The 27913-nt window shown below is 41.6% G+C and overlaps 1 protein-coding gene across 4 annotated transcripts; it reads right to left on the reverse strand.

Moving 5' to 3' along the window:
- Positions 1-1828: 1828 nt before the first annotated feature.
- On the reverse strand, positions 1829-27913 carry CCHCR1 (coiled-coil alpha-helical rod protein 1). Of its 4 annotated transcripts, none has more exons than XM_087923362.1 (19): positions 27772-27913; positions 25812-26047; positions 25486-25592; positions 24482-24689; positions 22115-22619; positions 20974-21116; positions 20759-20879; positions 19447-19557; positions 18254-18403; positions 17095-17205; positions 14202-14308; positions 10801-10913; positions 7642-7714; positions 5833-5963; positions 4671-4880; positions 3317-3418; positions 2768-2919; positions 2585-2690; positions 1829-2020 (listed from the first exon to the last, which is right to left on the reverse strand). In XM_087923362.1, the coding sequence occupies exons 3-19, from the start codon at positions 25553-25555 to the stop codon at positions 1920-1922; spliced, it is 2514 nt and encodes an 837-aa protein (XP_087779488.1). In that variant the 5' UTR covers positions 25556-25592; positions 25812-26047; positions 27772-27913; the 3' UTR covers positions 1829-1919. The 4 variants fall into 4 exon arrangements, with proteins under 4 accessions (XP_087779488.1, XP_087779491.1, XP_026576204.2 ...); XM_087923365.1 differs by lacking the exon at positions 25812-26047 and adding an exon at positions 26732-26824 and having other exon boundaries at positions 25486-25572; positions 27772-27912; XM_026720419.2 differs by having other exon boundaries at positions 25486-25572; positions 27772-27908.

Consider the following 27913-nt stretch of genomic DNA (forward strand, 5'->3'; position numbering starts at 1 on the left):
CATTCCCATGGTCATGGAATCAAAATTCAGAGACTTTGCAACCGACTCATGATTGCAGTGTCCAAGGGCCACGTGATCACCTTTTAAAGGCTTTCTGACAAACAAAGTCAATGGGGAAGCCAGATTTACATAACTGTGTTACTAACTTAGCAACTGCAGTGATTCAGTTAACAGCTGAGGCAAGATAGTAAAATGGGACAAAACTGACTGAAATGTCTCGCTTAGCAAGAGAAATTTGGAGCTCAATTGGGGTTGTAAGTTGAAATCCTCAAAGAATGGGCAGGGAGAGGTGATGTGACATGGGAATCCGCAATGATTCCTTATTTGAAGGAAGACCTGAATGTAGCCACTTTGAAGGAATGAACGGAAACTAAACAAGGAGAAAACCCTAGAACTAAGGAGAAAATCCCTGACAATTAGAACAATTAATCAGTGGAAGGGCTTGCCTTCAGAAGTTGTGGTGCTCCATTACTGGAGATTTTTAAGAAGACTGGACAGCCACCTGTCTAAAATGTATTGGGTCTCCTGCTTGAGCAGAGTTGGACCTACCAACTCAGTTATTTTGTTATTTAAGGGGGTCACCAGTCAACAGTCAAAAGAACACCCTCTTCTGTCTTCTCACACTCTATTAGAAAAAATAAGCAGCAAAGAGGGAAATACCAGGCTGGGAACCATTTCTAAAGGGCCTCACCCTGCCCTCTTCCTAGTAAACAGAGGAAGACAGTTATTTCTCTATAAAAGTAATGTACAAAAGATGGAATAGGGCCCTAGATACTTTTAAAATACAGCAGGTGTCATAAATGCTGGATATGCTAGAGAGAAAATAAAAATGATCTGTGTTTAACAACTTTTGAGCCTTTAGTATGTTTAACACACTGAAATTATTCAAAGCAAGACAGGAGCGTTGGAATACACATTTCCACCATTCAAACCAATCAAGATTCAGTCAAATCCAAAGATGGTTAAGGATAAAGTTTAAGTATCCCAATCCCTCTAGTAGGCAGAAACAGGATGAAATTCCCTATTCCCAATGCTTGGCAACACTAGGATGTGGAATCTCCATTTTCAATTCTTTCTGCTTTTCCCAAAGCAACAATTCCTTAAAAACAAGAGATGTATGGAGTAGGTCAGAAAGGGAAGGTTTATAATTTGGAGCTGTAATGATCTTTTTTTGTGGGGAAATGGTAAACATGATTAAATAAGCATGGTGAGCTTATTTAATTTATTAGCAGAGGTTCTTAAGCAGCAAAAAATAGAAAGCTGGTTGTCTTAAAGAAATTAAATGGTACTATGTGTTATTTGTTTTTTCTAGAGAGTAACTGGTTCTCTTTTATCTTGCTGACAATTCCTTTCAGAGCATAACTTCTTATTTCTTTTTTATCTGGTCCAGCAAAGTGAGTGTTCAGACTGAATCTAATGTTTGTTTATTTAACATATGGCATTTACAGAGTTTGTGCACACTGATATACAAATTTAGTATAAAATTTCAGAATGCGTGTGCGTGTGTGTGTTTGTAAGATATATGAACAATACAATATAAGAGATAATATATTAAAGTAAGACCATTATAAAAATCACCATAATATGGAGCTATAGAATTATAATGGAATAGATATTATAATTTGTTATCTAAAGTTAACCATCTAATTGCTTCTGGTGTGGCTGTGGTAAAATCATCCCAGTTGCCTTAAAACTGAAGGTAATTGATTAATCTATTGTTAAGAACAATATAGCAAGGAATAGGCCTGAATATAGCAACACGTCCTGAACTATTTTCCCGCATCCAAAAATAGTTTTTGAGATAATCAGAACTTGATAAAGGAAACCGAACATTTCAAATATAAATTTATTTACATCAATTTTATTACAAATATCTGCTCTTTCATCCTTGCTTCTCCCAATATCTTCCCATTGTATTTTTAAATGTCCATAATGATGTTTGTATTTTTGTCACGCTCTTCCTCCTCCAAAATAGCAGCTCCCAGAGTTTGTAAGTCATCCAACACAGCAAATAGGGATTCTGTGAAAAGGAAAATCTTTAAGGATATGTCTTAGGAGCAGGAAGACACCAACAAAATCCTGGATCAAACATCCTTAAGCCAGAAGAAAAAGGGAACACCAAAATTTAGGAAAAACTCTCAAACTTTTACAAATAAGCTAACAATAAGAATTCCAAAGGATTACAGGAAGCAACATGTGATACTTATGTTAACTGGAAATAGCACAGGAAAAAAAATGAAGAATGGATTTTCAAATTGACTGAATTAGCAGAGATGACAAAATTAACTGCTTTGCTTAGAGATAATGGATTAGACAGCTTTATAAGAAACTGGAAAATGGTGGCGGACTTTCTATGAGCTAAATTTAATAACAGAGGGATTTGAAGATTAGTATAATGTTTAGTTTAATCTGTTGACTACTTTTGATAGATAGATAGATAGATAGATAGATAGATAGAATATGAATATATGCTTTTCGTTTGTTTCATTTTGTTTGTTTGTTTTACTGTTTTGTGTTTTCTTTTTTATGATAATTTTTTTTTAAAAAAGGGAAAAAATAGAATTCTCAGACAACAAATCTATACCTTTAGATGGAGGACCAGTTCCTGTCTTTCCAATTGATTTAGCTGGGACTGCCGACAGCCGATTCTGTCGATACTGGGCTAATAGCCCTTCTTGCCTCAAGGTGGCCTGTAAGAGGAAGGAAGCAATCTTAATGAAAAGCCAGCTATGGGATAAGCCATTTCCCCCTTATCGCTTGAACATACCATTAACACGTTTTTGTCCCTCTCAAGCTCTTTTAGCCGTCCTTCCAGACGGGCCATTTCCTGTTGTGTTGCAGACTCCTGAATCTTTGCCAGTTCCTCACTCCTTGCTTTGTCTCTGCCTGCCTGCCGTTCAGCTTGCCTTAGGGCAACCACTAAAGATACAAGCACATTTAAAGAGGAATTCTTGTTGCTGAGAGTGAGAAACACAAGCTTCTTGCCACCATATACCTGACTGCCCTAAGGTCAGTCAACTGATACAGGCCATCTACAGTAGGTCTTTGGAAGTTCAGATAAAGGTCATTCCAAGATTTCCCCTCTGAATTGCAATCTGCCATCCAGAGTCACTTGATAGTAAGACAAGTGGCATATAAATTTAATATATTTTTTTAACATGGACCCAAATCGTCCGTCTTGCAACCCTAACTGTAGCTTGGCCTTGTGTAAAAATCTTCTATTATCCCTTTACCACAAAAGGCTTTTTAAAATATTTCTGCCACAGATAAAACATCCTCAGCCTCTTCCCATTGACCACAGTATGACAACTCTTACCTGCTTTGGCGTGCTCTCTCCGAGCTGTATTAAGTGCTTTTTCCATTTCTGAGAGATCCTTCCGCAGTTGCGTTTCAACTTCTGATACCTTTTCCTGCAGGGCTGAGAAAAAAATGGCGTTGACCTTAAATAAATGCCCCTCAGTACTGCTCGTAACCCCTGTTTTTCTAAACTTAATACCCCAGATTCCATGTGATTTCTGCTGTTGGGGAATGCTCCTTGATCATTGCCACCGCCTGCTCTCCATGCTCAAATGCAACTACTGAACTGAAATAGAGCCCTTATCATTATACATAATTGTTCATCAGGTTCATTAATTATACCTACCCCTATCCATTGCTCATAGGTAATAAGCCTCCAATCTCAATTATATAATTTTTATATTTTAACTAGGAAGGTTTCAGAGATTTTGTATACACCCCGTAAGGACTCCAGCAATGAATGGCCCATCTAGTATATATATTCAACTGTTGGGGCACCCATTATGGCAATAGCAATAGCACTTAGACTTATATACACCACTTCACAGTGCTTTACAGCCCTCTCTAAGCAGTTTTACAGAGTCAACCTATTGCCTCCAACAATCTGGGTCCTCATTTTACCCACCTCGGAAGAATGGAAGGCTAAGGCAACCTTGAGCCTGGTGAGACTCGAATTGCCAAACTACTGGCAGCTGGTAATCAGCAGAAGTAGCCTGTAGTATCGCATTCTAACCACTGTACCACTGTGGTTCAATATATATGGAATATATTAATAGCCATTTTGTTGTTACATCATTGGTAGTTTTTGAGATTATTACTGCATCTGGGAAGTCAGAATGAATACTAAAGAATGAAAGACTTGGAAAAGACTTTGGAAGTCCCTCCAATCTGATCACGTTCTGTCAGCCTGAAAAATTGACCTAACCATCTCAGAAGGAATAACAGCAAGGGGAAAAAAACCAAGTGTCCATTAAGAGGGACTTCAAATAGATTGAACCTTTAAAAAAAAATCTCCGTATCTCAGGTGTATCTTCAACTTAGCTAAAAAAGCTTTTAAAAACCCACAATTGTTCACATTCAGGAAAGAAGGGACTGATCCAATATTTTATGAAGGAGTAAGTCTAGGAGTAAGTCTCTGATGCACCACAGAAAATTCAGTGTACAGATTATATACCTGATATACAAGACAAATCTTAACACAGAGCTATAGCTCTCAATGCATTTTGGTGTTACAATTGCATTCCTGCAGCTACAGGAATTTCTAATTACTTCTAACTCATCATAATAGGGAAAAAAAGAACCTTCTAATGCAAGAGCTTGTTTTATTTATCGCTAGAAATAGATTCTTCCCAACTCTGAAGAACTTAACGTACCTCTCTCATACTCTCCTCTTAATTGCCCCACCTCCTGTCTCAAACTATCTGCAGCTCCAGCAGTCCTCTGGAGCTCACTGTTGGTTGTTTCCAGTTGCTTTTCTGTAGCCTCCAACTGTTGCCTCAGTTCCTGCTCTACCATTGTCTTTGCCTCTAGTGTCTCCTGCAGGTGCTGCAATGTTCCCCTCATTTTGCTCAGATCAGTCTCCACTGTTTGGTAGAAGAAGAGAGAGAGAAAAAAGAAAGGGTTAAAATGAGAAGAGGAGACAGCAGACCAATATTGCTATATCCCTTCCCCAGAACTTGAAAAAAAGCTGTTTGATTCAGCCTTAAAAACAGGGAAGCTTCAGTGAACAAACAAGGCCTCACTGCCACATTATTTCAGATTCCAGCTGTGGATACAGATGAATTTTCTTCCATATGAAAGATTTCTTGTATCTCTGGGCAAAGAACAGGCTAAAACTGCATATATATTTTTTTTCACTTGGCTATTTTTTAAAATGTTGATCTGTGTGGAATATCCTGCCAGCTGTTCTAACCCAAACCTTATTCTAAGGAAACAAACACGAAATAGAGGTAACAGCAAAACCTTTTAATGATTCTTTACAAATTCTGTTCCTTCCCTGTTAAAAAGCTGTTTCAAACTAATGGTCTCTGATAAGAACGAGCCTTGCCAAGGTTGTGCAAGGCTGCCAAGAACACTAGATAAAGTTGCCAAGAAATATTTCAAACAAAAAGAGTCTCCAAACACCAGCCAAGATAGTCTGAACGTCCACAAGGCTTGAGTGCAAAAACTTCTTTGCTTCCTGCAAAGAACTCCAGTTTCTCAGCTGGCTTTTATCTCTTAAGGGAGGGGCCATCACCTTGCAGCCTTACTCCTGAGTCACCCGTGCTGCTGCAGCTGCTCTTTCCTTTGAGCAGCCCTGCGTGCACATGCACTGGGCACAGGCTCCTCGGGGACCTCTTCATCACTGCTGCCAGCCTCCACAATCTCCGAAGGCAGCACTCCACTCCCTGATGTTCCTGGCCCCATCCCTGCATCACACACAGGCCCCTCATCTGAGTCCTCGCTCTCCGAGACCTCAGCCGTCCGCACCTGATGCCAACAAACCACAACACCAGCCTTCACCAACTGTCTGAAATACAATAGTAAAGAAAACACCTCTCTCTCTTGCTTCTGCCACCTTCTTCTCTATCAATTGAGCCCCATGTTTAAGCTCCGCAGAGAGTCGGTCTCGTTCATCATGCAGCATATGTAACTCAGCTTGTAGGTCTTCATACGATGGCTGAATCCTAGAAAGAAAGGGCGAAGAGAACAGTTGAATCCTACCCGAGGCTTTCTAATTTGGCCTTGTCTGTGAACATTTATATTGTGACTTCTGCGCCGACTCTTAGAAGTTCTGGTTTTTAGCTCTACCTCCCAAATACAGGTAATCCTCGATTTACAACAGTTCATTTAGTGACTGTTCAGCATTACAACGGCCCTGGAAAAAAGGGACTTTTGACTGTTTTTCATACTTATGACTGTTACAACATTCCCATGGTCACGTGATCAAAACTCAGAGGCTTGGCACGTGCGTTTAATCAAGTATTTTGTGAAATTAAAGCATTAGAAGAACGAAGAAGGTACCATAACAAGGCAGATCACGTCAATGTTAGGGGGGGAATATGTAACCATTGTTCAATTTATGCTGCAAAATGTATATATGTATATATATTTGTTTGTTTGTTTTTTAAATGTTTTAAATGTATGAAAGTTAAATAAACTTTATTAAAAAAAAACAACTCAGAGGCTTGGCAACCGACTCATTTATGACAACTGCAGTGAACTGGGGCTACTTGATCGCCTTTTAAGGCTTTCTGACAAGCAAAGTCAATGGGAAAGCCAGATTCACTTCACGACCGTGTGACTAACTTTAACGACTACAGTGATTCACTTAACAACTGTGGCAAGAAAGGTCGTAAAATGGGGCGAAACTCGCTTTAACAAATGTCTCACGTAGCAACAGAAATTTTGAGCTCCACTGTGGTCGTAACTCGAGGACTACCTGCCCTCAAAATATCTGAGGCATTCATTCTAGCTTTTCTTTCTCTGATATAATTCACCATATGGGTATATGGATGGGAAACCTTTTTCGGGGTGTCGAGATTTCGCCATATTTGTCTCCTGTAAAGGAATCTGGATGAAAAATCAACAGATGGGGACTTTTAGCCACGTTTTTGCATACGAGGGGGAAATTTTAAAAGTTACAAAATGTCACCCCATTCTAGAGCTGTATGAGGGCACAAATGGGTGCTTCGGCCTACAGGAGGTCTAACACAAGGATGGGGTCAATTCACAAAATATTTCTATGGTCTTTTTAGAGTTGCCAACAGAAAGGGAGGGGGGAAACAGTGTGGCAGCTTGGAAAATTTTCAAAGATAGTAACTAGGTGACCGAAGTTTCTGCGGGGAATATTTAACTAGAGAACATGATTGATGATTCTTGGCTATGGATGTGTCCCATTGGAGAATATCAATTAATATACACCCAGGGTGGGGGGGGGCGGGAGGAAAACCAAGGTTAAGGGTAACAGTGAATTATGTGTCTCAGAGACAGCTACATCCAGGCAGCGCTGGACATTTTAACTCCCAATAAATCCTTTTGAAGTTTTGGAAGTTTGGCTTGAGACTCATGATTTAAATAGGGATAACTGCCGGGATCCTGACAGCTGGGCTATTTGTAATAAAGTATAGCACTTGGTTGGAACTCAAAACTCCATTTTAGCCATATATGCGCTGAATTTTTCAGCCTCAATTTAACAGCTTCAATATCCATATGTAATACCCGAGTCACAATAATCTGTAATATGCAAAAGAGTGGAGAAAATAATTGGCACTGACCCTTTAAATAAACATACAGAATTATTAAGAACTTAACCAACCTGCCTTTTACAGCAGTTATTTCTGGAACCTGGAACTTTGAACTTACTCTTGGTCTCTCCCTGCAATGTGTTTTTCTTCTCGCTGAAGTTTTGCCAGTGCTATTTTCCGACATACAAGCCCTAGAACGCAAAATAGAAACTGAACTGTAAAAATAAGCTGCTCGAACCGAGATGTACGTAAGTGTATAATTGCAGCGTGGGAAGGGAGCGTATCATATGAAATAGAAAGGTTATTTGAATGAATGCAGAAATACCAAAGTTCAGGAAGCCATCTCATTACACAACTACATTTAATTAAAAGAAAATTATCCCCGACTCCCTAATACACAAAAGTCTGAAAGAGTTATTTTTACTTGAAGATGAAAAGAAACAATAATTAGTGATCGTTCCAATGACAATAAGCTCAATCCTCCACAAAAGAAATACCCCAAATTAGGGGGCCATGTTTATTTATTTATTTAGCGTATGGCATATCACATATGGACTAGTAATCTATGTTAACATTTCATCTAGATCAGGGGTGTCAAACTCGATTTCACTGGGGGCCGCATCAGGGTTGTGCTTGACCTTGTGGGGCTGGGTGGGCGTGGCTGCGGTGGGCGTGGCCAGGGTGGGCATCCAGGGCTCGGTTTTCAGCCTCAACGGCCCCCTGCAGCCCTCTGCCAGAGAAAACTTGAGTTTGGGGGGACCATGTGCAGCAAAGGCTCCACGAGCCAGTCCTTTGCTGTTTCCAGGGCAGCACCATGGGCCAGATCTAAACACCCTGCAGGCTGGATATGGCCCACAGGCCTTGAGTTTGACACCCCTGATCTAAATCAGTAGAACACAATAAAATATAAATGATAAAAAAATCTATGTCTAAATGCCAGTGTCTAGGACAGAGTTCCACAGAGTTTCTGGCTCTATGGACTGGTGGGGAGGGAGAAGGGATGGTTCTGCGCAAGCAGCTGGCAAGCGCATGTATGCGCACAGCTCCATTTGTGTGAGCAGCATGCCTGCACACCTGCCACTCACACAAATGGAGGGTGCGTGTACACACTCACCCGCTGCTCGCGCAAGGAGAGATGCATGGGCACACGCTCACCTGCCGTTTCTGCAGACCACTTGCAAACAGCTCATAGCTTGCTAGTGGACCACGGCCAGAGGTTGGGGGCGCCCGGTCTAGGCCATCTAACCAGTGAGGTGAAAAAAAACTCCAAAAGACAAGCTCCAAAAAAAAATAAGCACTCTAAGTGGATCACAGTAATCAAGTTTTGTTTTGACAGCAATCACTGACTGCAATTATCCAACCATCTGTCCATCCAACAATGCTGCCCATCTCACCAAAGGTGACTCTAATAATTGGATAAGAAGTGGTAAGCAAGCAGCTGTAATGGTTTTAAACAAGGGAAAGATTTCTGGCATACCACAAGTTCATCATCTGGTTAATATCAGTTTAATATTATGGCTTCCACAAACTGTAGCTTAATAAAGAAGGTAAGATTTCTATTTGCATTTATTTCGCACCATAGTTAAGGTGTAGTCCATCAAACCTATTCTGGAGATTGTTAATGTACACAATGCACCACAATTATCCCTTATTTTTGTCCTTGTTTGATTTTTTTATTTTCATTATCTTATTTTTTTCCCTGTTTGCTTTTTATCTTCATTGCTGGTGTTATTTTATATCACACCATAAATGCTTTAATTGTTTTTACAGTTTACAAATATTATATTATAAATTACTGATCATAGTTACATTGCGGCAGGATACACGTATACTTATACATATTTATGTGTGCACGTCAAACTTGATTGGGCTAATTGCAAGGATAATTGCAATATTCTAGACTACCTTTTTGGAAGAGGTTTGCCACTGTCTTCTTCCTAGGTGCTGAGAGAAAATGAGTGATCCAAAATAACCAGTAAAGGTAGGACTAGAAGTCAGATTTTTCTGCTCCTTATTGACTTCACCAGACCAGCCAGCAAAAATAAATGTTTAATATTAGGATTGTCTATGTATGCAGGAATCCAAATCCACCACCTCACTTGATAATTGGATCCAATGTTTAAATATTCATGCTTAAAATGCTTTTTATACTACTCAACTGGAATCAGTTTTAAAATTTCATGTCCTGCACTCCATAATGAGAGAAGAAGGCCTGTACTTCTCTGTGAAACATGTTGCAATACTCGGTACTATTATAACAAAACAAAGCACAAAGGGAATTTCCTTTATTTGAATTAGTATTTGTATCGCAATAAGCCAAGAGAAATGTTTAGAATTTCCATTTCAGTGCCTTCAACTGACAATACCAGCAAATTTCTAAAAATAACACCCACCAGAAGAGGAGGAAGCTTACTTGAAAGCAATAATTCAAAACAAACGTTTTGTAAAATCACAGCTGAATTGTTTTTTCTTGTTGTACGGGAAGTTCCTGTTGTACAGGTAGTTTTCAACTGACGTTCATTTAATGACTGTTCAAAGTTACAAGGGCGCAAAAAAAGGGACTTATGACCATTTTTCCCACTTACAATGATTGCAGCATCCCCATGGTCACATGATCAAAATTTGGCCGCTTGGCAACTAGATCATATTTATGACGGTTGCAGTGTCCTGGGGGCCATTTTGTAACTTTCTGAAGAACAGAGTCAGTGGGGAACCCAGGTTCACTTAACAACTGTGTTACTAACTTAACAAATGCAACAATTCACTTAACCACTGTGGCTAAAAATGTTGCAAAACGGGGTGAACTCACTTAAATGTTTCACTTAGCAACATAAATGTTGGACTCAACTGCAGCCGTAACTCAAGGACTATCTGTAATGATTTGATGGTATAAACTAAGCAAAGGTGAGTAACCAGGGCACTTTTATGACTGGGAGACTTCAACTCCCAAGAATCTTGAGCCATTATACTACGGGAAGTCAGCAGGACTGGCTCAGGAATGCTGGGAGTTGGAAGTCCACCAGTCATTATGTAAAAGGGCCATGGTTCCCCACCCCTGCTTTATACAATTAAATCACTGTATCACTAAATCGTTAAATCATATTAACTAAGGAATTCTGGGAGTTGATGTCCACCAGATATAAAAGGACCATGGTTCCCCATCCCTGGTATAAAGAATGAATTAAATCGAGATGGGAGACTATAGAAATTGAATAAATAAATGAAAGAAAACATGCCAGTCAAGATTACAGTGAAGATCAATACCCAGATGCCTTACCTTGGATGATATCAACTCTTTTGGTGGCAAAACTGACCCTATTTCCCAGGCCCAGAAGCCGCAACAAAGCTGCCTTCCATCTCTCTTCCTGCCCCATCAGCTGCTGCTTTAGCCTAAAAAGCAATTGGTTTGAATTTCAAAACTTTTCCAAGAAGTATGGGATCTCTAACTTGGAGAGTAGAAGGCTCGTAATATACACCAAGGTTCTAAACCGGTACTATCTGTACTTAAAATCAATTAACTCTCGCAAAGCACAGTGTCTAATTAACTGGGAATGTCTTGTAAAGACTAGTCTAATTACTGATTTCCTAACCAGTTGTCCTTCTTTAAAGGGAACAGATGTGTATGTACGGTAATGAATTATTTTTACACTTTCATTGTATTCTAATATTGAGACTCTTCCCTAGGGTATATTCAGCGAGTGAATTATTTCAGTGTGCAGGAAACGTTACCCCGACGGTGACAAACATCCAGATGGGGAATTTGGGCCCTTCCGCACTTCAGCGTATATACAATCTCCAAAAACTGAATGTGAATCTCCAGATTAGCTGGTAATTGACAGAACGCATTGTAGATATTGGATCGATTCTGTCAGTAATTGAAAAAGAATACCGCAGAGTCGGAAAAGATGCAAAAAAGGCAAGTAAAAAAACATTGCTCAGAAGTACAGATTGTCCTCAACTTAACTTACGACAATTCTTTTTGTGACTGTTAGAATTTACGTCCACACTGAACAAAGTGACTTATGACCAGTTTTGACAAGGCCTTTGTAGGATCCCCATCTCCCATATAATTATGACAGTTGCAGTGTCGCAGGGTCATGTGATCCCTTTTTGTGACCTTCTGACAAGCAAAGTCAATACAGAAGCCAGATTCACTTAACAACTATGCTATTTATACAGACTAACAGAATTGAAAGAGACCTTGTAGGTCATCTAGTCCAACCCCCAGCCCAAGCAGGAGAGCCTACACCAGGGATGTGAAACTCAATGCCTGGAGGCTAGATTTGGCCCGTGAGGTGCTTAGATCTGGCCTGCAGGGCCACCCTGGAAATAGCGAAGGACTGGCCCACTGTGCCTCTGCAAGCAAAAATGGAGCTCTCCATGGTTTCGCCTTCCTCCGCTGGAGACAATGGATCCCCCCAGCCCGCCCGGGGCACCATAGGTGCCCCTGACACAAGTGACATCAAACTGGCCATACCCAATCTGACCATGCTCACCTGGCCCCAGAGGTCAACCACAACCCTGATGTGACCCTCAATGAAATTGAGTTTGACACCTCTGCTCTACACCATTTCTGACAGATGGCAGTCCAATCTCTTCTTGAAAGCCTCAAGCGATGGCGCTCCCACAACTTCCGAAGGCAAAGCTGTTCCATGGCTTGAGTGTTCTCACTGTCAGAAAGTTTCTCCTTATTTCCATGTTGAATCTCTCCTTGTTCAGTTTCCTTGTCTGGCCTTCAGGTGCTTTGGAAAACAGCTTGACCCCCTTCCTCTCTATGGCAGCCCCTTAAATATGGGAAGACTGCAGCGATTCACTCAACAACTATGCAACAAGGTCATAAAATGTGGCAAAACTCATTTAACAACTCTCTTGTTTAGCCACAGTTTTGGGTTCAATTGCAAGTCGAGGACTATCGTACTCCAATGAAGAACTACAACGACTACAGTTTTTTAACATGGAGTAAGGCAAGTATGGGATAAAGACATCAAATCATTCAAGATACAGAATATGTAAGTTAGGAACATTTCCCCCTTGCAATACTAGGTTTTTAAAATAATCCACTGAAACTAAATGCAGAGAGAGTCAGGATCCCTCTGGATCAGAAGCACTTCTTTTCCCAACAGATAATTGTGGAATCTGCTGCTGTCATTATTTTACTAACGTGAATTGTTTTTAAAAGACTGGACAAATTCATGAACCATTATGCTGCTGATACCATCTCCAAAATTATAAGCATACTTTTAATATACCAGCTGCTACGATGCAACAAGAGAAAAGGGCTAGGCCCTCCTGTCCATCCTTGTAAATATTCCAGATAGACTTGGCTGGTCAATATTGACACAGAAAAAAACTAGAGTAGATGAGTCAGCTTCAGTGATCCTAGATGGCTCTTCTTATGATTAAGAAGGGAGAAGACCAAAAAACAAGGGGAGTAAAACTCACAGTGGATCCCATACAGTTTATTATTGTCCAATAAAATGTCTCACAAATGAAAGAGGTGCCACCGAAGACAGCTAATCTGTTATCAGATTTACAGTATATTGTGCCTTTCCTCTAGGACCGTGATGACGAACCTATGGCATGCATGAGACAGGTGGCACACAGAGCCATTTGTGCCGGCACACGAACTGCAGGCAAACTTACCTCAATGTGCATGTGTCCGCCTCACAGCTGATTTTCAGCTGGTTTGAGGCCTTTTTTGGTCTCCCAAAGGCTTGAGGAAGGCTTCTGCAGGCTTCTACAAGCTATGCAGGCTGAAAACTAGCCCCATTTTGTCACTTCCGTTATTTTCGGAAAAACAGGAAGTGACGAAACGGGTCTAGTTTTTGGCCTGGAAAGATTGCAGAAACCTGCAGAAGCCTTCCTCAAGCTTTGGGAGGCCGAAAAGGCCTCAAACCGCTGAAAATCAGCTGTGAGGTGCAGTGCAGGTAAGGGGGGCGGCGGGGGTAGGTGGGTGGGTGGGTGGATTGTACGCGCATGCGTAGGGGGGGTGCACATTGCATGCTGGCACACGAGCTTGCAAGCACGTGCACAATTTTTGGCACAGGAGCCGAAAAAGGTTTGCCACCACAGCTCTAGGTCTACTTATTCAAGGTCTACTTTTTGTTATTTTGCAATAACAAAATAATTTTATAAGGATAAAGGTGAGAGACAGAGAGAGAGTGCAAGGCACCCTACAGCATCAGGTAGAGGCCAATGTAGCTGAGAAAGCCAGCAAAAAGCTACAGCTACTCCTTGGCTTATGACCACAACTGAGGCCAAAATTGATGTTGCTAAGTGAGACAAACATTTGTTTTAAGTAGATTTTGCCCCATTTTTATGACTTTTCTTGTCACAGTTGTTAAATGAATCATTGCAACGGTTAAATTAGCGATGGGTTGTTAAGTGAATTAGGCTCCTCCAATTACTTTGCTAGTCAGAAGGTGGCCAACGGTGACCACATGAACCCTGGGACACTGCAACGGTCATAAATACAAGTCAGTGGCCAAAGCGTATGAATTTTGATCACGTGACTATGGGGATGCTCCAATGGTATTAAATAGGAATACGGTCATGTCACTTTTTTCAGTGCCATTGTAACATTGAACAGTCACTAAATGAACCGTTGTAAGGAGAGGACTACCTGTATAAACTGAATCGGTGTTTGATGAAAAGCCCAGGATCCATTCTCCCCATTACCTGCTAACAAAGTCGGCCAGTTCCTGAAGGGCTTTTTCACCAGCCTCTGCCCGCTGTTGAAAACCATGCATTTGTTCATTGGAGCGCAGCATCTCTGCTTGCAGAGTCTGTAAGAAAAGGAAGGTTCTTTGTTGAACAGGCCAGAACATGAATTCTTGTGATCTCTTCAGAATATACCAGTGGTGGCTAACCTTTTGGGGGCTCCTGTGCCAAAAATTGTGTGCACGCTTGCACACTTGTGCTCACGTGCCAGCACACAGAAGGCAATGCCCGCCCTCCCCCGCATGCACGCGCAATCCCTACCCACCCAGCCTCCCCCTTACCTGCACTTCCGGTATTTTTGGGAAACAGGAAGTGATGAAACTGGGTTAATTTTGGGCCTGCAAAGCCTGCAGAAGCCTTTCTCAAGCCTTTGGGAGGCCGAAAAAGGCCTCAAACCCGCCGAAAATCAGCTGTGAGGTGCACACATGCCCAGTGAGGTAAGTTTGCCTGCAGCTCGCATGCTGGCACAAATGGCTCTCTGTGCCACACGTGCCATAGGTTCGCCATCACAGGAATATACCATACAAGGTAGAAACTCTTAATGCTACTGCAAGGCCCTATTTTAGAATTAAATAACTATAATAATTAAATAAATAGCAACAGCACTTAGACTTATATACCGCTTCATAGTGCTTTTACAACGCTCTCTAAGGAGTTTAGAGAGTCAGCATATTGTCCCCAACCATCTGGGTCCTCATTTTACCTTCAGAAGGCTGGAAGAGAGCCGAAGTGGTGCAGTGGTTAGAGTGCAGTACTGCAGGCTATTTCAGCTAGCTGCAGTTTGACAGTTCAAATCTCACAGGCTCAAGGTTGACTCAGCCTTCTATCCTTCCGAGGTGGGTAAAATGAGGACCCAGATTGTTGGGGGCAAATATGCTGACTCTGTAAACCGCTTAGAGAGGGCTGTAAAGTACTATAAAGCGGTATATAAGTCTAAGTGCTATTGCTATTGCTGGAAGACTGAGTCAACCTTGAGCCTGGTGAGATTTGAACTACCAAATTGCTGTCAGCCAGCAGACAGTAGCATCTTGCAGTACTGCACTCAAACCACTGTGCCACCAAGGCTCTAAATAACTATCTTTCTCATTCTAAGTTCCAATTTTAACCGTGCTTCTGGGTGCACCGGTGGAAACTGGCCTAACCGCCTCAAGGTTGACTCTCCTTGATTTATTAGAGCCATGGTGGCTCAGTGGTTAGAATGCAGCATTGGAGGCTAACTCTTGTCACTGCCAGGAGTTCGACCCTGACCACCTCAAGGTTGACTCAGGCTTCCATCCTTCCGAGGCTGGTAAAATGAGGACTCGGATTGTTGGGGCCAATTGGTTGACTCTGTAAACCGCTTAGAGCGTAAGTGTAAGGCACTATGAAGTGGTACGTAAGTCTAAGTGCAATTGCTTGATCAATTTTACTTTTTTATTTTATTTACCTCCCATCTTCGGGTGGCTACCAAGAATTCCTAACAGCTTTTCCCTAACAAATAGCAATAGAAAGTACACGGATTGCTCTTGGCACAGCCATTTCTTTATTCAGGAGCAGGGACTGCTATCATCTATTTTGATTGGAAAGAATGTTAGAGGTGAAATGGTCACCTCTCACGGGAATGCAGGAAGCACCAAGGATCAGAATTGCACGCTCATTTAGAATCTCTTCCTTGTTTAAATGAAAGACCCAAAATGGTGCTGAGCCATCGATAATAGGAAAACGTGACAACTGAAATGCTCCAATCTTATGCTGCCAAGAGAACCCTGTAAGAACCTGATTTCCCTGTAAGTCTTCAACTTACAACAGTTTATTTAGTGACTGTTCAAAGTTGGATCAGCACTGAAAAAAAGTGACTGATGACCATTTTTCACACTTACGATCGTTGTAGCATCCTTGTGGTCCTATGATCAAAATATAGATGTTTGGCAACTGGTTCACATTTATGATAATTGCAGTGCCCCGGGGTCCTGGGATCACCTTTTCAAATCTTCTGACAATCAATGGGGAAGCCAGATTCACTTATTAATCGGGTTACTAACTTTAGCAACTTCAAATGATTCATTTAGCAATGGTGGCAAGAAAGGTGGTAAAATGGGGCAAAAACTCCCTTAACAAATTCGTTATTTACATAAATTTTGAGCTCAATTGTAGTCATTCATCGAAGACTATCAGTATTTTGAATTAACAAAAGAAATTCTTCATCTATCACGCTTGAAATCTGCCCATCCTCAGTGCACTGGAAGTCCCAAGTGATTCCTACAACTCACTCCAGACCCACAGAAGACACATATCTTCTTACATCCCAAGAATGAAAACAGTGGACGACTGTAACAGAATAATCCATTAAGGCCAGTCAGCATGCTGCTCAAATAATAAATCAAGGAGAAAATAAATTACGTGGAACTTTGCAAAAAGCCCCAATTCTTAGAGCAAGGCAGAAGGTAACTAGAATAGAAAGACCTTTCCCTCAATCTAAGGATTGTGATAAGCTTTTTAATTTGGCCACATTGCAGTGAATGGGAGGAACAACTCAGCTTTCAGAACACCCTCCTCCATGGGAAAGTGAATTGTTCAATCAAGAATATAAAACACTATTATAATGCATCAACTCTGGTTATCCAAATGGAATAGTAGAGAATAAGTAGACTGCACTTAAGCAAAATTAAAGCCACAGCCCTTCTCTACAGTGGTTATACTTTCCACTAAGAAAATCTCTCCTAAAACATAGTTAATTCTCCTCCTTTTATTTTCTCCCATCAATTACCAATTACTATCGGTCACTCCTGGGACAACCATTTTCAAATAATACAGAGGGATCTGTTGTCACAAATCTTTCTGTTTGAAGATAGGTTGTGTGAGAATAGATTACCTTGTTTCTTACTCTTTCCATATCCGCTTCAGCAGTTTTGTCCTCAAGACTGTGGAGCAACAACACTGCTTTCTGTTCTCTAGAAGCCACGTCTTCTTCCATCTCTTTCACCTGGGGATAGTGAATTATCCACTTATAAGTACCTTAAGGCAGTGAATATACATAATACTCCTTCTTCCTTGATTTCCCCACAATAATCCTGTGAGGTGAGTTGAACTGAGAGGTGACTGACACAAAGTCATCCATTCAGCTTTCATGCCTAAGGTGGGGCTACAACTCATGGTCTCCTGGTTTTTAGCCCAGCACCTTAACCACTATACTAAATTGGCTCTTATTTTTAGGGTTTCAAGGTTGCCCAACTCCAAAGAGACTCTGGAGGATTTGCAGTTTTTCAAAGAATACATAAGTCTAGGCACAATGCTGCTTGAGTTTTATAATGTACTTCCAAGCATGTAAAGGCATGTGAAATCTTTTACATGCCTTATATATTTCACTCCTCACACATCTGCCACCAGACTATAAAAACAAAGATGAATAAAACAATAAAACAGAAGAAACAATCAACCAAAATGCCAGATCGGCAATTTAAGGGGCATATTGTGAGCTCCAGTTCAAATAACACAGGAGCCAGTGAAAGCCAAAGGCACAGCTATGATCAAAACATATCACATGAAAACAATTGTATAAATATGATTAACCCACAATAGTTCTTAATAACTTCTCCCCTTCTGTAACGTTGAAACATACAGTTCTGTGATAACTTTTCAGAATATTTTGGGAAGCTTTGAGAGTCAAGAGGCTGTGCACTCTTGATTTAAACGTATTCTAATGCAGATAATGTAGGAGCTGAGGCTGAAATTGGCTTGCCTAGTAAATCATGGTTAAAGGCAAAATCTATACATTTCTTGATTCAGGTTCAATCTCTTGGCCGCTAACCAGATTCAACTCATGAATTTTTCATATAACCTCTTTAATTAAATAAAGAGCCTTTCCACATAGTGGTAAGTACTTTTATTGCCCAAGGCAATTATAATTTTTCGTATCCACCATTCACATCTCATCAGAAAATCTAGGTGTTCAGCATTCTCTCCCCACCCTCCACCCCCACAAAAAACTTTCTGAACAAACCTAGAAGTCCCTGTTCATGGATAGACCATACCTTCTTCTCCAAACGTTTAGTGTCTTCTCTATGGCTCAGCTCCTGAGACTTCAGCTGCACCAGGAGAGAAAATACTTTCTCCCGCCATCTGGTCAGCAGGCCCTGAAGTTTTTGAGATGACTCCGACCGGAGAGGGTCCTGGAGATGTACCTGAGGAGATAAAGCACAAACTCAGACATCCAACATCATCCCCTTCTATTTGGAATGATTTCAGATACCAGGAAGGACAAATGTACCATTGGTGACATATAGAAAAAAGCCAAAGACTTGTTCTCATAAATGCTAGACTTTTCAGATTCAAGATAAAGCTTCCATTCACAAAACTCAAAACCTATCCAGATATGAAAGCCCCTGGGAAATCCATCAATTTTAGCAGGGCTACATCCCTTCCTCCAAACTTTTTAAGGTTTCGTGCCAGAAAGCTGCTCTTCCGGTTTCTGGAGTTCCTGCACGTGTGAAGACTGGCCGCCCCAAACCCATGAGAGCAACAAGTGACAGCTGGCGTGCCCAAAGAGATGGCTCTGCATGCCATTTCCGGCATGCATGGCATAGGTTCGCTATCACAAAACTAGACAATCGACAAAGTCCCCTCTAGCTCTTACATTCTATGGCAGGGTGTCAAACTCAAGGCTTGGGGTCCAGATCTGGACCGGCCCGCGATGCCACTGTCAGCGAAAACTGAGCTCTGTTTCTTTCTGGCAGAGGGTTGCAGGAGGCAATCGCAGCTGAAAAAGGAGCTCAGGAGCTCGTTTTTGCCAGCAGAGTGCTTGGGCCACCACAGGCACCCTGACAGGGGTATCAAATTCACGGCCCATGGGGTGCCAGCCTGGAAATAGCAAAGGACTGGCCCACGATGCTTCTGGCAGCCAAAATAGAGCATGGGGGGGACTGCATGTGGCATAGGGAGTGCACTCCCCCCCAGATTTTGGCCAGCAAGGTGCTGCAGGAGGTATCCATCCTGTCCGTCCGTCCGTCCCCCAAGCTGGCCCATGGAAGACTATTACAATGCTGATCCGGCCCTCAATGAAATCCAGTTTGACAACCCTGCAGTACAGTATCCAGATCTTACATTGTGTCGGCTTTTATATTCCATTACAAGTACCGGTATTACAGCAATGCTGTATGGATCATTATATTCTAAACCCCAGTTAGACGAGACATCGGACTTTTCTAAAGTGATCAAATGAAACCACCTTTTTACCAAGCTCGGTCTCCTGTAGAGTCAAGATATCGCCTAACGAAGCCACACGAACTTCCAGAAGTTCAGCTGTCATTTTCAGAGCCCCCTTCTCATCCTCAAGTTGCTGAAACAAAAAGAAAGAAAAATGGTGCCCAGGTAGTCCTCAACTCTACAGTCCTTCATTTAGTGACCGTTCCAAGTTACAATAACACTGGAAAAAAAGTGAGTTTTGACCAATTTTCACATACAACCATCGGCATGGAATTCAAGGAATGTTATGACTATTAGCTTTAACAGAAGTCAGACTGCCTTCAAAGTGGCAGGGTTCCAGTTAACACACCCAGCGGAATCAAAACTCCAAAGCAGGCATCTTCCTCAAAGTATCGATTTATTAGTCATGTCATATTGGCACGTCTGGGGGAAACCCGACTCTAAACCCCCTTCTGGTTTCCCCCTAGTTAAAAGTAAATTTTTCTTTTCCCTGCCCATGCAATCCATCACGTTGTCCAATCCGGTCACAGTCCAAGGGTCAGTTGGTTTCAGATCCCACCTTCTCGCACCTGGTGGGAATGTCCCTGGTTCTCAAAAGAAAGAATTTTATTTTGGCTACAATCCCCCAGCTATCTCTACCTCCCTCCCTCCCTCCTGTTCCCACAGCACTACTCATCTCTGTTGTGGCAGCTGTTAGGAATATAAGTCACCTAACAGATATTTGGGTTAGAAATATATAAATCGGGATAAACATTTTAAAACTGTAACTTTAAGAAAATGCAAAACTGTAATTAGATGTGGTTTCTCAAATGGCCATAAGATGGAGCCAGAAACCTGGGTTGTCTCAGCCTTAGTCTCAGAAGAGAGTGTGAGTGTATCTCTGTTTCCTTCTGTTGGAAAGAGTTGCCGTTCCTCCATTTTTCCTACTTGACTGATATTTTCTGGATTTGATGTAAGTCTGATACTGAACTGTTTTTGACACTGGACTTGGTTACTGGATTATCCCTGGACTAAGAACTGACTGATCCTACCTGTGAATGACTTTGGATTGCTTGTTTGGACTTTGCTTAACGTTTCTGGAAGTAAAAACCTACATTTACTGTACAGTGTGTCTGTGTGCTGTGTATGTGTATTATTCAAACACTACTCTCAAATACGTCTCCCTGTATGCACTCATTCTCCTAATGGGGAATTACCTTAACAGCAGCCCTGAAGGGGAAAATGGCTTCAGGGCTGACACGAAGGCCATCTGCTTCCTAGTGGAGCTGATCAAAAGAGCAGACCGCTAGACCAGATGGGTCAGAGGACCAAACCAGCCGCCCTTATAGTCTCACCTGTATTCGATTTATCAGCTGCTCCTGTTCAAAACCAGGTTTATTTGACTTCTGCTCCCCCACGTAGGTCTTAAACTGCAGCACCAAAGCATTCTGGGAAGCCAGTTCTGCCTCAGTCACACTGGAAGAGAGAAACCAGGGACTACCTTGAATAAAATCTCTGTACCAGGGAAGGAAAATGGTGAGAAGAGGCAGTGAAGAAAAAATAAAGCAACCTGAGTTGGTTCTGGAGCATATCTTTTTTCTCTCTTAACTGACTGGCTTCCTTACGCTGAGCTTCCAAATCCTGCTTGAATGCACATATCTGATGCTTCAAGGAAGTCACCTCAGCTTCGTAGACTTCAGACAGCTTATCCAACTATGGGAGGAAAAAGAGATGCTGGTAGACTTGGTACATAAGCTCACTTCTATTACTCTATTTGAAATTACAGGTAGTCCTCAAGTTACGGCTACCAATGGAGCCCAAAATTTCTGTTGCTAAGCGAAACAGTTGTGAAGTGACTTTTGCTCCATTTTGTGACCTGTCTTGCCACAGTGGTTAAAGTGAATCACTGCAGTTGTTAAACTGTAACATGGCTGTTAAGTGAATGTGGCTTCCCCATTGACTTTTCTTGTCAGAAGGTTGCAAAAGGAGATCACATGACCCTGAGGCACTGCAACCATCGTAAATATGAGTCAGTTGCCAAACGTCTGAATTTTGATAACGAGACCGTGAATTTCGAGCAACGTTGATGCTGTAACAGTTGTTAAGTATGGAAAAATGGTCTTAAGTCACTTTTTTTTCCAGTGCCACTGTAACTCTGAATGGTCATTAAACAAACTGTTGTAAGTCGTAAACTGTTGTAAGCAGATACAGCAGTCTGTTGTGACAAACTGTTGTAACTGCTCTCCAATGCTTTCTTTTCCAGAGAGCTTTGCAACTTATTTTATTTGATGCCTTTTCTAAAAAAAAAAAAATCATTTCTCAACATGTTTTGTTAGAGCCGTGGTTAGAATGCAGTATTGCAGGCCAACCCTGCCAACTGCCAGGAGTTCGATCCTGAAAGGGCTTAAGGTTGCCTCAGCCTTCCATCCTTCCAAGGTGGGTAAAATTAGGACCCAGATTGTTGGGGGCAATAGGCTGACTCTGTAAAACCGTTTAGAGCACGGGTCTCCAACCTTGGCCACTTTAAGACTTGTTGACTTCAACTCCCAGAATTCTTCAGCCATCAAAGCTGGCTGAGGAATTCTGGGAGTTGAAGTCCACAAGTCTTAAAGTGGCCAGGGTTGGAGACCCCTGGCTTAGAGAGAGCTGTAAAGCACTGTGAAGTGGCCTATAAGTCTAAGTGCTGTTGCTATTTTTCATTCTGCAGTTACCTTTGTTTGGTACTCTTTCAGCACTGACTGTCGGCATTCTTGAACCATGGCCTCCTGCCTCCTCCGCTCCACCTCTCTCTCTTCCCTCATCTGCTGCAGCTCTCCCTGGGCCAGGGTGATTTCATGGATGCTCCTTTCCTTGGTTGACTCCAGTTCCTCCCTCAGGAAATCTGTTTTCAACTGATTTTGCTTCCTGAGCTCTTCTAATTCATTCCTTAGGGCCTCTTTCTCTTGCTGACTGTTTTTCCTGACTTCTTCCAGTTGGGTCTTCAGGAGAGCAACTTCAGTAAGGTTCTGACTTTTGAGGAAGGTTAGTTCTCCTTGGAGATTGGACAGGGTACTTTCCCGAGCAGCTATGGTTGCCTCCTGTTGGGCAGAGGAAACTCGGAGGGCGCTAATTTCTGACTCCAACCGCTGGATCTCGTGGAGCTGATGGGCGATGATTTCAGCCTGCTGAGACATTGCCAGGGTCACATTTGAAGGCTCAGCCAACCTATCCAAGGACCTTGAATAGAAGAGAGGAAGATGTCAGGATGTTCTCCTATCTCAAGGGAGAATGCTCTAGGCCAGGAGTGTCAAACTCTATTTCACTGAGAACTGCATCAGGATTGTGTTTGACTGGGGGAGGGGGGGAGCAGGGGGGTAGCTGGGGTGGGCATGGCCAACTCAACATCATTTGTGTCAGGGGCACTTGTGGTGGCCAAGTGCTAAGGCAGGATTTTCCTCAAACCCTTCCTCCCTCCCTCCCTCTCATCTATCTATCTACCTTCCTTCCCTTCCTCCCACCCTTCCTTCGGCCTGTGGGCTGGTCCATTGCAGTTTCCAGGGAGGCCCCATGGGCCAGATCTAAGCACCCTGTGGGCCGCATCCAGCCCACAGGTGTTAAGTTTGACACACCTGCTCTAGGCAGACTTCTCCATCTGGATTGCAACCTTCCAGATTTGTGAACTTCAGTTAATAGAATTGTCCAGCCGGCATAACTATTGCCGTGAATCCAGGTATTGGATGTCCATACAATCTGAAGGGCATCTGTGAGAGTAACTGTGAGACGGATCTTGGAGTCTTAGTGGACAACCAACTAAATAGGAGCCAGTAGTGTGCAGCAGCAGCCAAAAAAGCCAATGCTGTCCTAAGTTGCATTAACAGAGGGATACAATTGAGATCAAGTGAGGTACTAATACCATTCTATAAATCCTAGAGCACTGCATCCAGTTTTGCTAACCACATTATAAAAAAGATGTTGAGACTCTACAAAAGGTACCGAGAAGAGCAACCAGGATGATTAGGGGACTGGAGACTAAAACATATGAAGAACTGGGCCTGGCTAGTCTAGTGAAGAGAAGGACCAGGGGAGACATGATAGCAGTCTTCCAATATTTGAGGGGCTGACACAGGGAGGAAGGGGTCAAGCTATTTTCTAAAGTGCCTGTAGGCCAGACAAGGAATAATGGATGGAAACTGAACCAGGAGAGATTTAACCTGGAAATAAGGAGAAACTTTCTGACAGAACAATCAACCAATGGAACAGCTTGCCCTTGGAAGTTTTGGGAGCGTCATCACTTGAGACTTTCAAGAAGAGATTGGACTGACATTTGCAGAAATGGTGTAGGGTCTCTCGCTTGGGCGGGGGGGGGTTGGACTAGATGACCTACAAGGTCCCTTCCAACTCTGATTATCTGTTATCTGCATTAGGAAGGACAATTCTAGGAACTGCTCACTCAATAACAGAAACGGAATGCATAATATTTCCCCGCTAAAAGCCACGAGTCAGAGACCATAAGTGGCTTGATCTTCTGTACAGGTAGTCCACAACTTTACATTCGTTTAGTGGCCGTTCAAAGTTACAATGGCACTGAAAAAAGTGACTTACAACCGGTTTTTTTTTTTCATACTTACATCCATTGCCCACAGCCCCATGTTCATGTGATCAAAACTCAAGATGCTTGGCAACTGGCATGTATTTATGACAGTTGCAGTGTCCTGGGGTCACGTGATCACCTTTTGTATCCATCTCACTAAGCAAAGTCCACGGGGAAGCCAGATTCCCTTAACGACCATATTACTCATTTAACTGCAGCGATTCACTTAAACAACTGTGACAAGAAAGGTCGTAAAATGGGGCATACCCCACTTAACAGCTGTCCTAGCCACAGAAATTTTGAGCTCTATTTTGGTAGTAAGTGGAGGACTACCTGAATAGGGTGCAAAGGAAAGAGAACAAAACTAGAGAAACAATGAAGGTGCCGCTCTCCATCGTTTTAGCTAAGAAACAGTTCAAAGCAATGTGCTTCTTAATAGTCTCCTCTCCCAGGTCAACACAGAATTAACAAAGTTCAGAGAAAATGAATAAAATGCAGAATTGTTCACCTGGTTTTATCTTTTGGGTCTTCCGTCGTATCCACTTTTGTATTCCACCTTTGGAGTTCATCTTTCAAATGCAAATTCTCTCGTCGGAGTTCAGCAATCTCCTCCCAGTTAGGGTAAGCTGCGGCCCCCAAGAGCCCAGTAGGAGATACTATTGGAGGTGGTGCTGATTGGCTCTGGAAATGTGAAGGTGGAATCAATTCTGTAAATCCTAAGGGGTGGGGGGAAAACACAGAACACACCTAAGACCATGATTTTCTATTTGGATATGCAATGGCCCGCACCAGATAAAAAACCATTAGTCGTTCATGAAAGCACAGAACGGGGATCTTAAGTTTTACACAGACAACGGTTCTGCTGGTTTAAGGAAAGAAAATTATTTGATAAAAGAAATTAGGAAAGAAATGGAAAACACAAATATCTCTTTGCTCTTCTGGCCACCTGATCAATTTCTCACACTGTAGCAGAAAATCTTCAGAGGTCAGAGAGATAGGACTGTTTTCTTAAAGGGTATGGTGTGCGTGTCTGTGTATGAGCACAAACACATCGTCAAGTCAATATTGACTTCTGGTGACTTCTTGGACATGTCCCGCCGTTTTCTTGGTAAGATTTCAATAGTAGTTTGTTATTGCCTGCTTCCTAGGGCTGAGAGGCAGTGGCTAGCTTAAGGTTACTTAGCTGGCTTTGGGCCTAAAGGAGGACTAGAATTCCCAGTCTCCTATTTTCTAGCTTAGTGCCTCAACAACTATGCCAAATTGATTTTGTAAAGGCTTTATAAGCACCATTTTAAACTGCAACCAGAACTGGATTGTTCTCATAATATAACAATTGGCAAGTTATGCTCTTTGTAGATAGTCTCAGGAAATAATCTAGAAAAGTTACTGAGTGGATTTCAGGTACATTTCTACAGAACACACATAATCCATTAAGTAGGCTAGCTTAGAAGTTGCAACCATAGCAATAACATGGTTAGGTTATCTCTAAGAAAGAATTTGCTGATTCTTTACCAGTTGGCCTCGTAATTTGGAACACAGCAGGGGGGTCCAGGTGCTTGTTTGAATCTTTCCTCTTGTCCATGGTCTCACTTCAAGGTCCTTCAAAATGTACAAATACACTGAGCAATAATAATTTGAATTCTACTCATGACTATTTAAATTTATTATTAAAACAAAATTTCACTATCAAATGAACAAAATATTCATGTGAAAATTAATTAAATCTATTACAATTGAAGGCCTTTTTCCACGACTCCAAAGAAGCTAGACTCCTGATTAAGGAAAAATGCCCTATAACCCTAAAGGCAATGACTGAGAATAACAGAATTGGAAGGTACCTTGGAGATCTTCTAGTCAAACCCTTTGCTTAAGCAGGAGACCCTACACCAAATGACTCTTCGATGACAGAAGATGTACCACAAGTCACAATCTGGTGAGTTGATGGCACTCAGGAGTATCTTTCCAGGTAATTCCACTATCTGAGAAAGATTACATAAAGCAGTGTCTCTTAAAGGGTGATCCTGGCATTCCAAGATCCTCTCAGTGGTCCATGAAATCAAAATTATTTGCCAGCCTATGTTGAAAGATAATACAATATTAAAATCCTATCAAACAATTGTGAGAAGCCGTAACAATGAATGCATCAATTTTAATCTATATATACATATATACATATACACATACACACACACATATATATAACCCATACAAATAAATGCTCTTTTGTGCTCTCCATAATTTTAAAAATGGGAAAGAATCCTGAAAGAAAAAACATTTTAAAAAGATTGACATAAAGAAATAGCTTACTTTCCTGTTATTGCAATGAGCAGTGGAGATTATATAAAAATGATCTTTCTTACTGTTAAATAAAATTAACCTAATTTAGGTATTTAAGAGGACAGCCAATGCTTTATACAGTATTTATCTGGAAATCTGCAGGAAATCAGTGTAACTATTTAAGAACAGAAAAATCACCTTTTTTTCCTAAATAAACCTATAAACATTTTTTTCTGCCACCTTACTGAAAATTACATGCAGATATGTATGTGTGTACATGTGTGTGTATACACACATACCATGTAATTCTCAGTAAGGTGGCAGAAAATTTTATTTATAGGATTATAAACAAATATCACACATACTTCACGTATACCACATATTTCATATATAGAACACATTGCAACATTGCATTTTGCAGGAAACCTTATGATGCATCATTGTTTAAAAATCAGTTATTTTCAAAAAATAGATGAGCTACCTCAGGCGATAAAAGCTTCAACTTGAAACACTGAGTTCACTTTTTTTTTTCCTTTGGAAAAGGAGCAGGCTTCCATCTTCCTGATCATGCCCCCTTACAAAAAAAAAAAAAATATTCCAGTTGGCTTGAATACATTCCAATTTATTTCTCATTGAGCCTATTACTGCTGGTAGACAAACACTGGCTGAGATCATTCCACTATGGAAGGATAACAAACAGATTTGAGTGTCTTGACCGGGGAATTCTAGGAGCTGAAGTCCACACATCTTAAAAATTGAAAAGCACTGGTTTAGAGTCTAAACCAGAGGTCTTCAAACTTGACAGCTTTAAGACTTGTGGACTTCAACTCCCAGAATTCCTCCTCCAGTCATGTTAGCTCAGGAATTCTGGGAGTGGAAGTCCACAAGTCTGAAAACTTGCCCAGTTTGAAGACCCTTGCTCTAAACCAGAGCCTCACCAACCTCACAATCTCAGATGCTTTAGTTATGCAACCAACCTGGGACTATGCTATGCAACCAACCTGGGACTCCACATGACTGGAAGCTGCAGTCTCCACATTGGGGAACATGGTTTTACTTTTAGCCACATGATTCTCAGTTATAGTTCCTATATGGGAAATTCCAGGATGTCCCCGCCCCCATTTATTGGATTTTTAAACTTTCTGAATCTTATGAGCGTCAGTTATTTAAAACAATCTGATAAAACATCCATCACTTCATTTCATGCAGTGCTTTGGCCTCACAGTTCATTTATATATTTCTGATCCTGGTTAGTAAATCCAAGCATAAACCGTACCCTAAAGCCAAGGATTAATCAATCAAGCTGGAAGGGACCTTAGAGGTCATCTAGTCCAACCCCCTGCCCTGCTCAAGCAGGACACCCTATACCATTTCAGACAAATGTCTGTCCAGTCTCTTCTTAAAAACCTCCAGTGATAAAGATTCCCTTAACCAGTACTGGCGATTCAGACAGCCCCAATGCCCCCACATTAAATTGTAATGTATTTTGCTTAGCTATGTTGCCGTACATTTCATAGCTACCTGCGTATGAAGCCTCATTAAGTTCAATTCCAATTTTTTTGTCCCCCAGCTCTTAATGAGAGACACAATAAACCCAAATAAGAAATAAGCACTGGCGATTCAAGGCAACGTCCGCCCTTCCAAGCAGCTTCCCTTAAAGACA

Source organism: Pseudonaja textilis, chromosome 2, assembly GCF_049901715.1.
Source record: "Pseudonaja textilis isolate UNSWEBS1 chromosome 2, rPseTex1.2, whole genome shotgun sequence".
Taxonomy (NCBI): domain Eukaryota; kingdom Metazoa; phylum Chordata; class Lepidosauria; order Squamata; family Elapidae; genus Pseudonaja; species Pseudonaja textilis.

What these genes read in the sequence shown, in the direction of transcription:
- CCHCR1 (XM_087923362.1), bottom strand. Translation starts at nt 25,555, where the DNA reads ATGGACAAGAGGAAAGATTCAAACAAGCACCTGGACCCCCCTGCTGTG. An exon ending in TGGAAAGAGTAAGAAACAAG is followed by an intron (nt 14,309 to 17,094) that starts GTAATCTATTCT and finishes CTTTTCTTACAG; the next exon opens with ACTCTGCAAGCAGAGATGCT. An exon ending in AACTGGTCCTCCATCTAAAG is followed by an intron (nt 2,021 to 2,584) that starts GTATAGATTTGT and finishes TCCTTTTCACAG; the next exon opens with AATCCCTATTTGCTGTGTTG.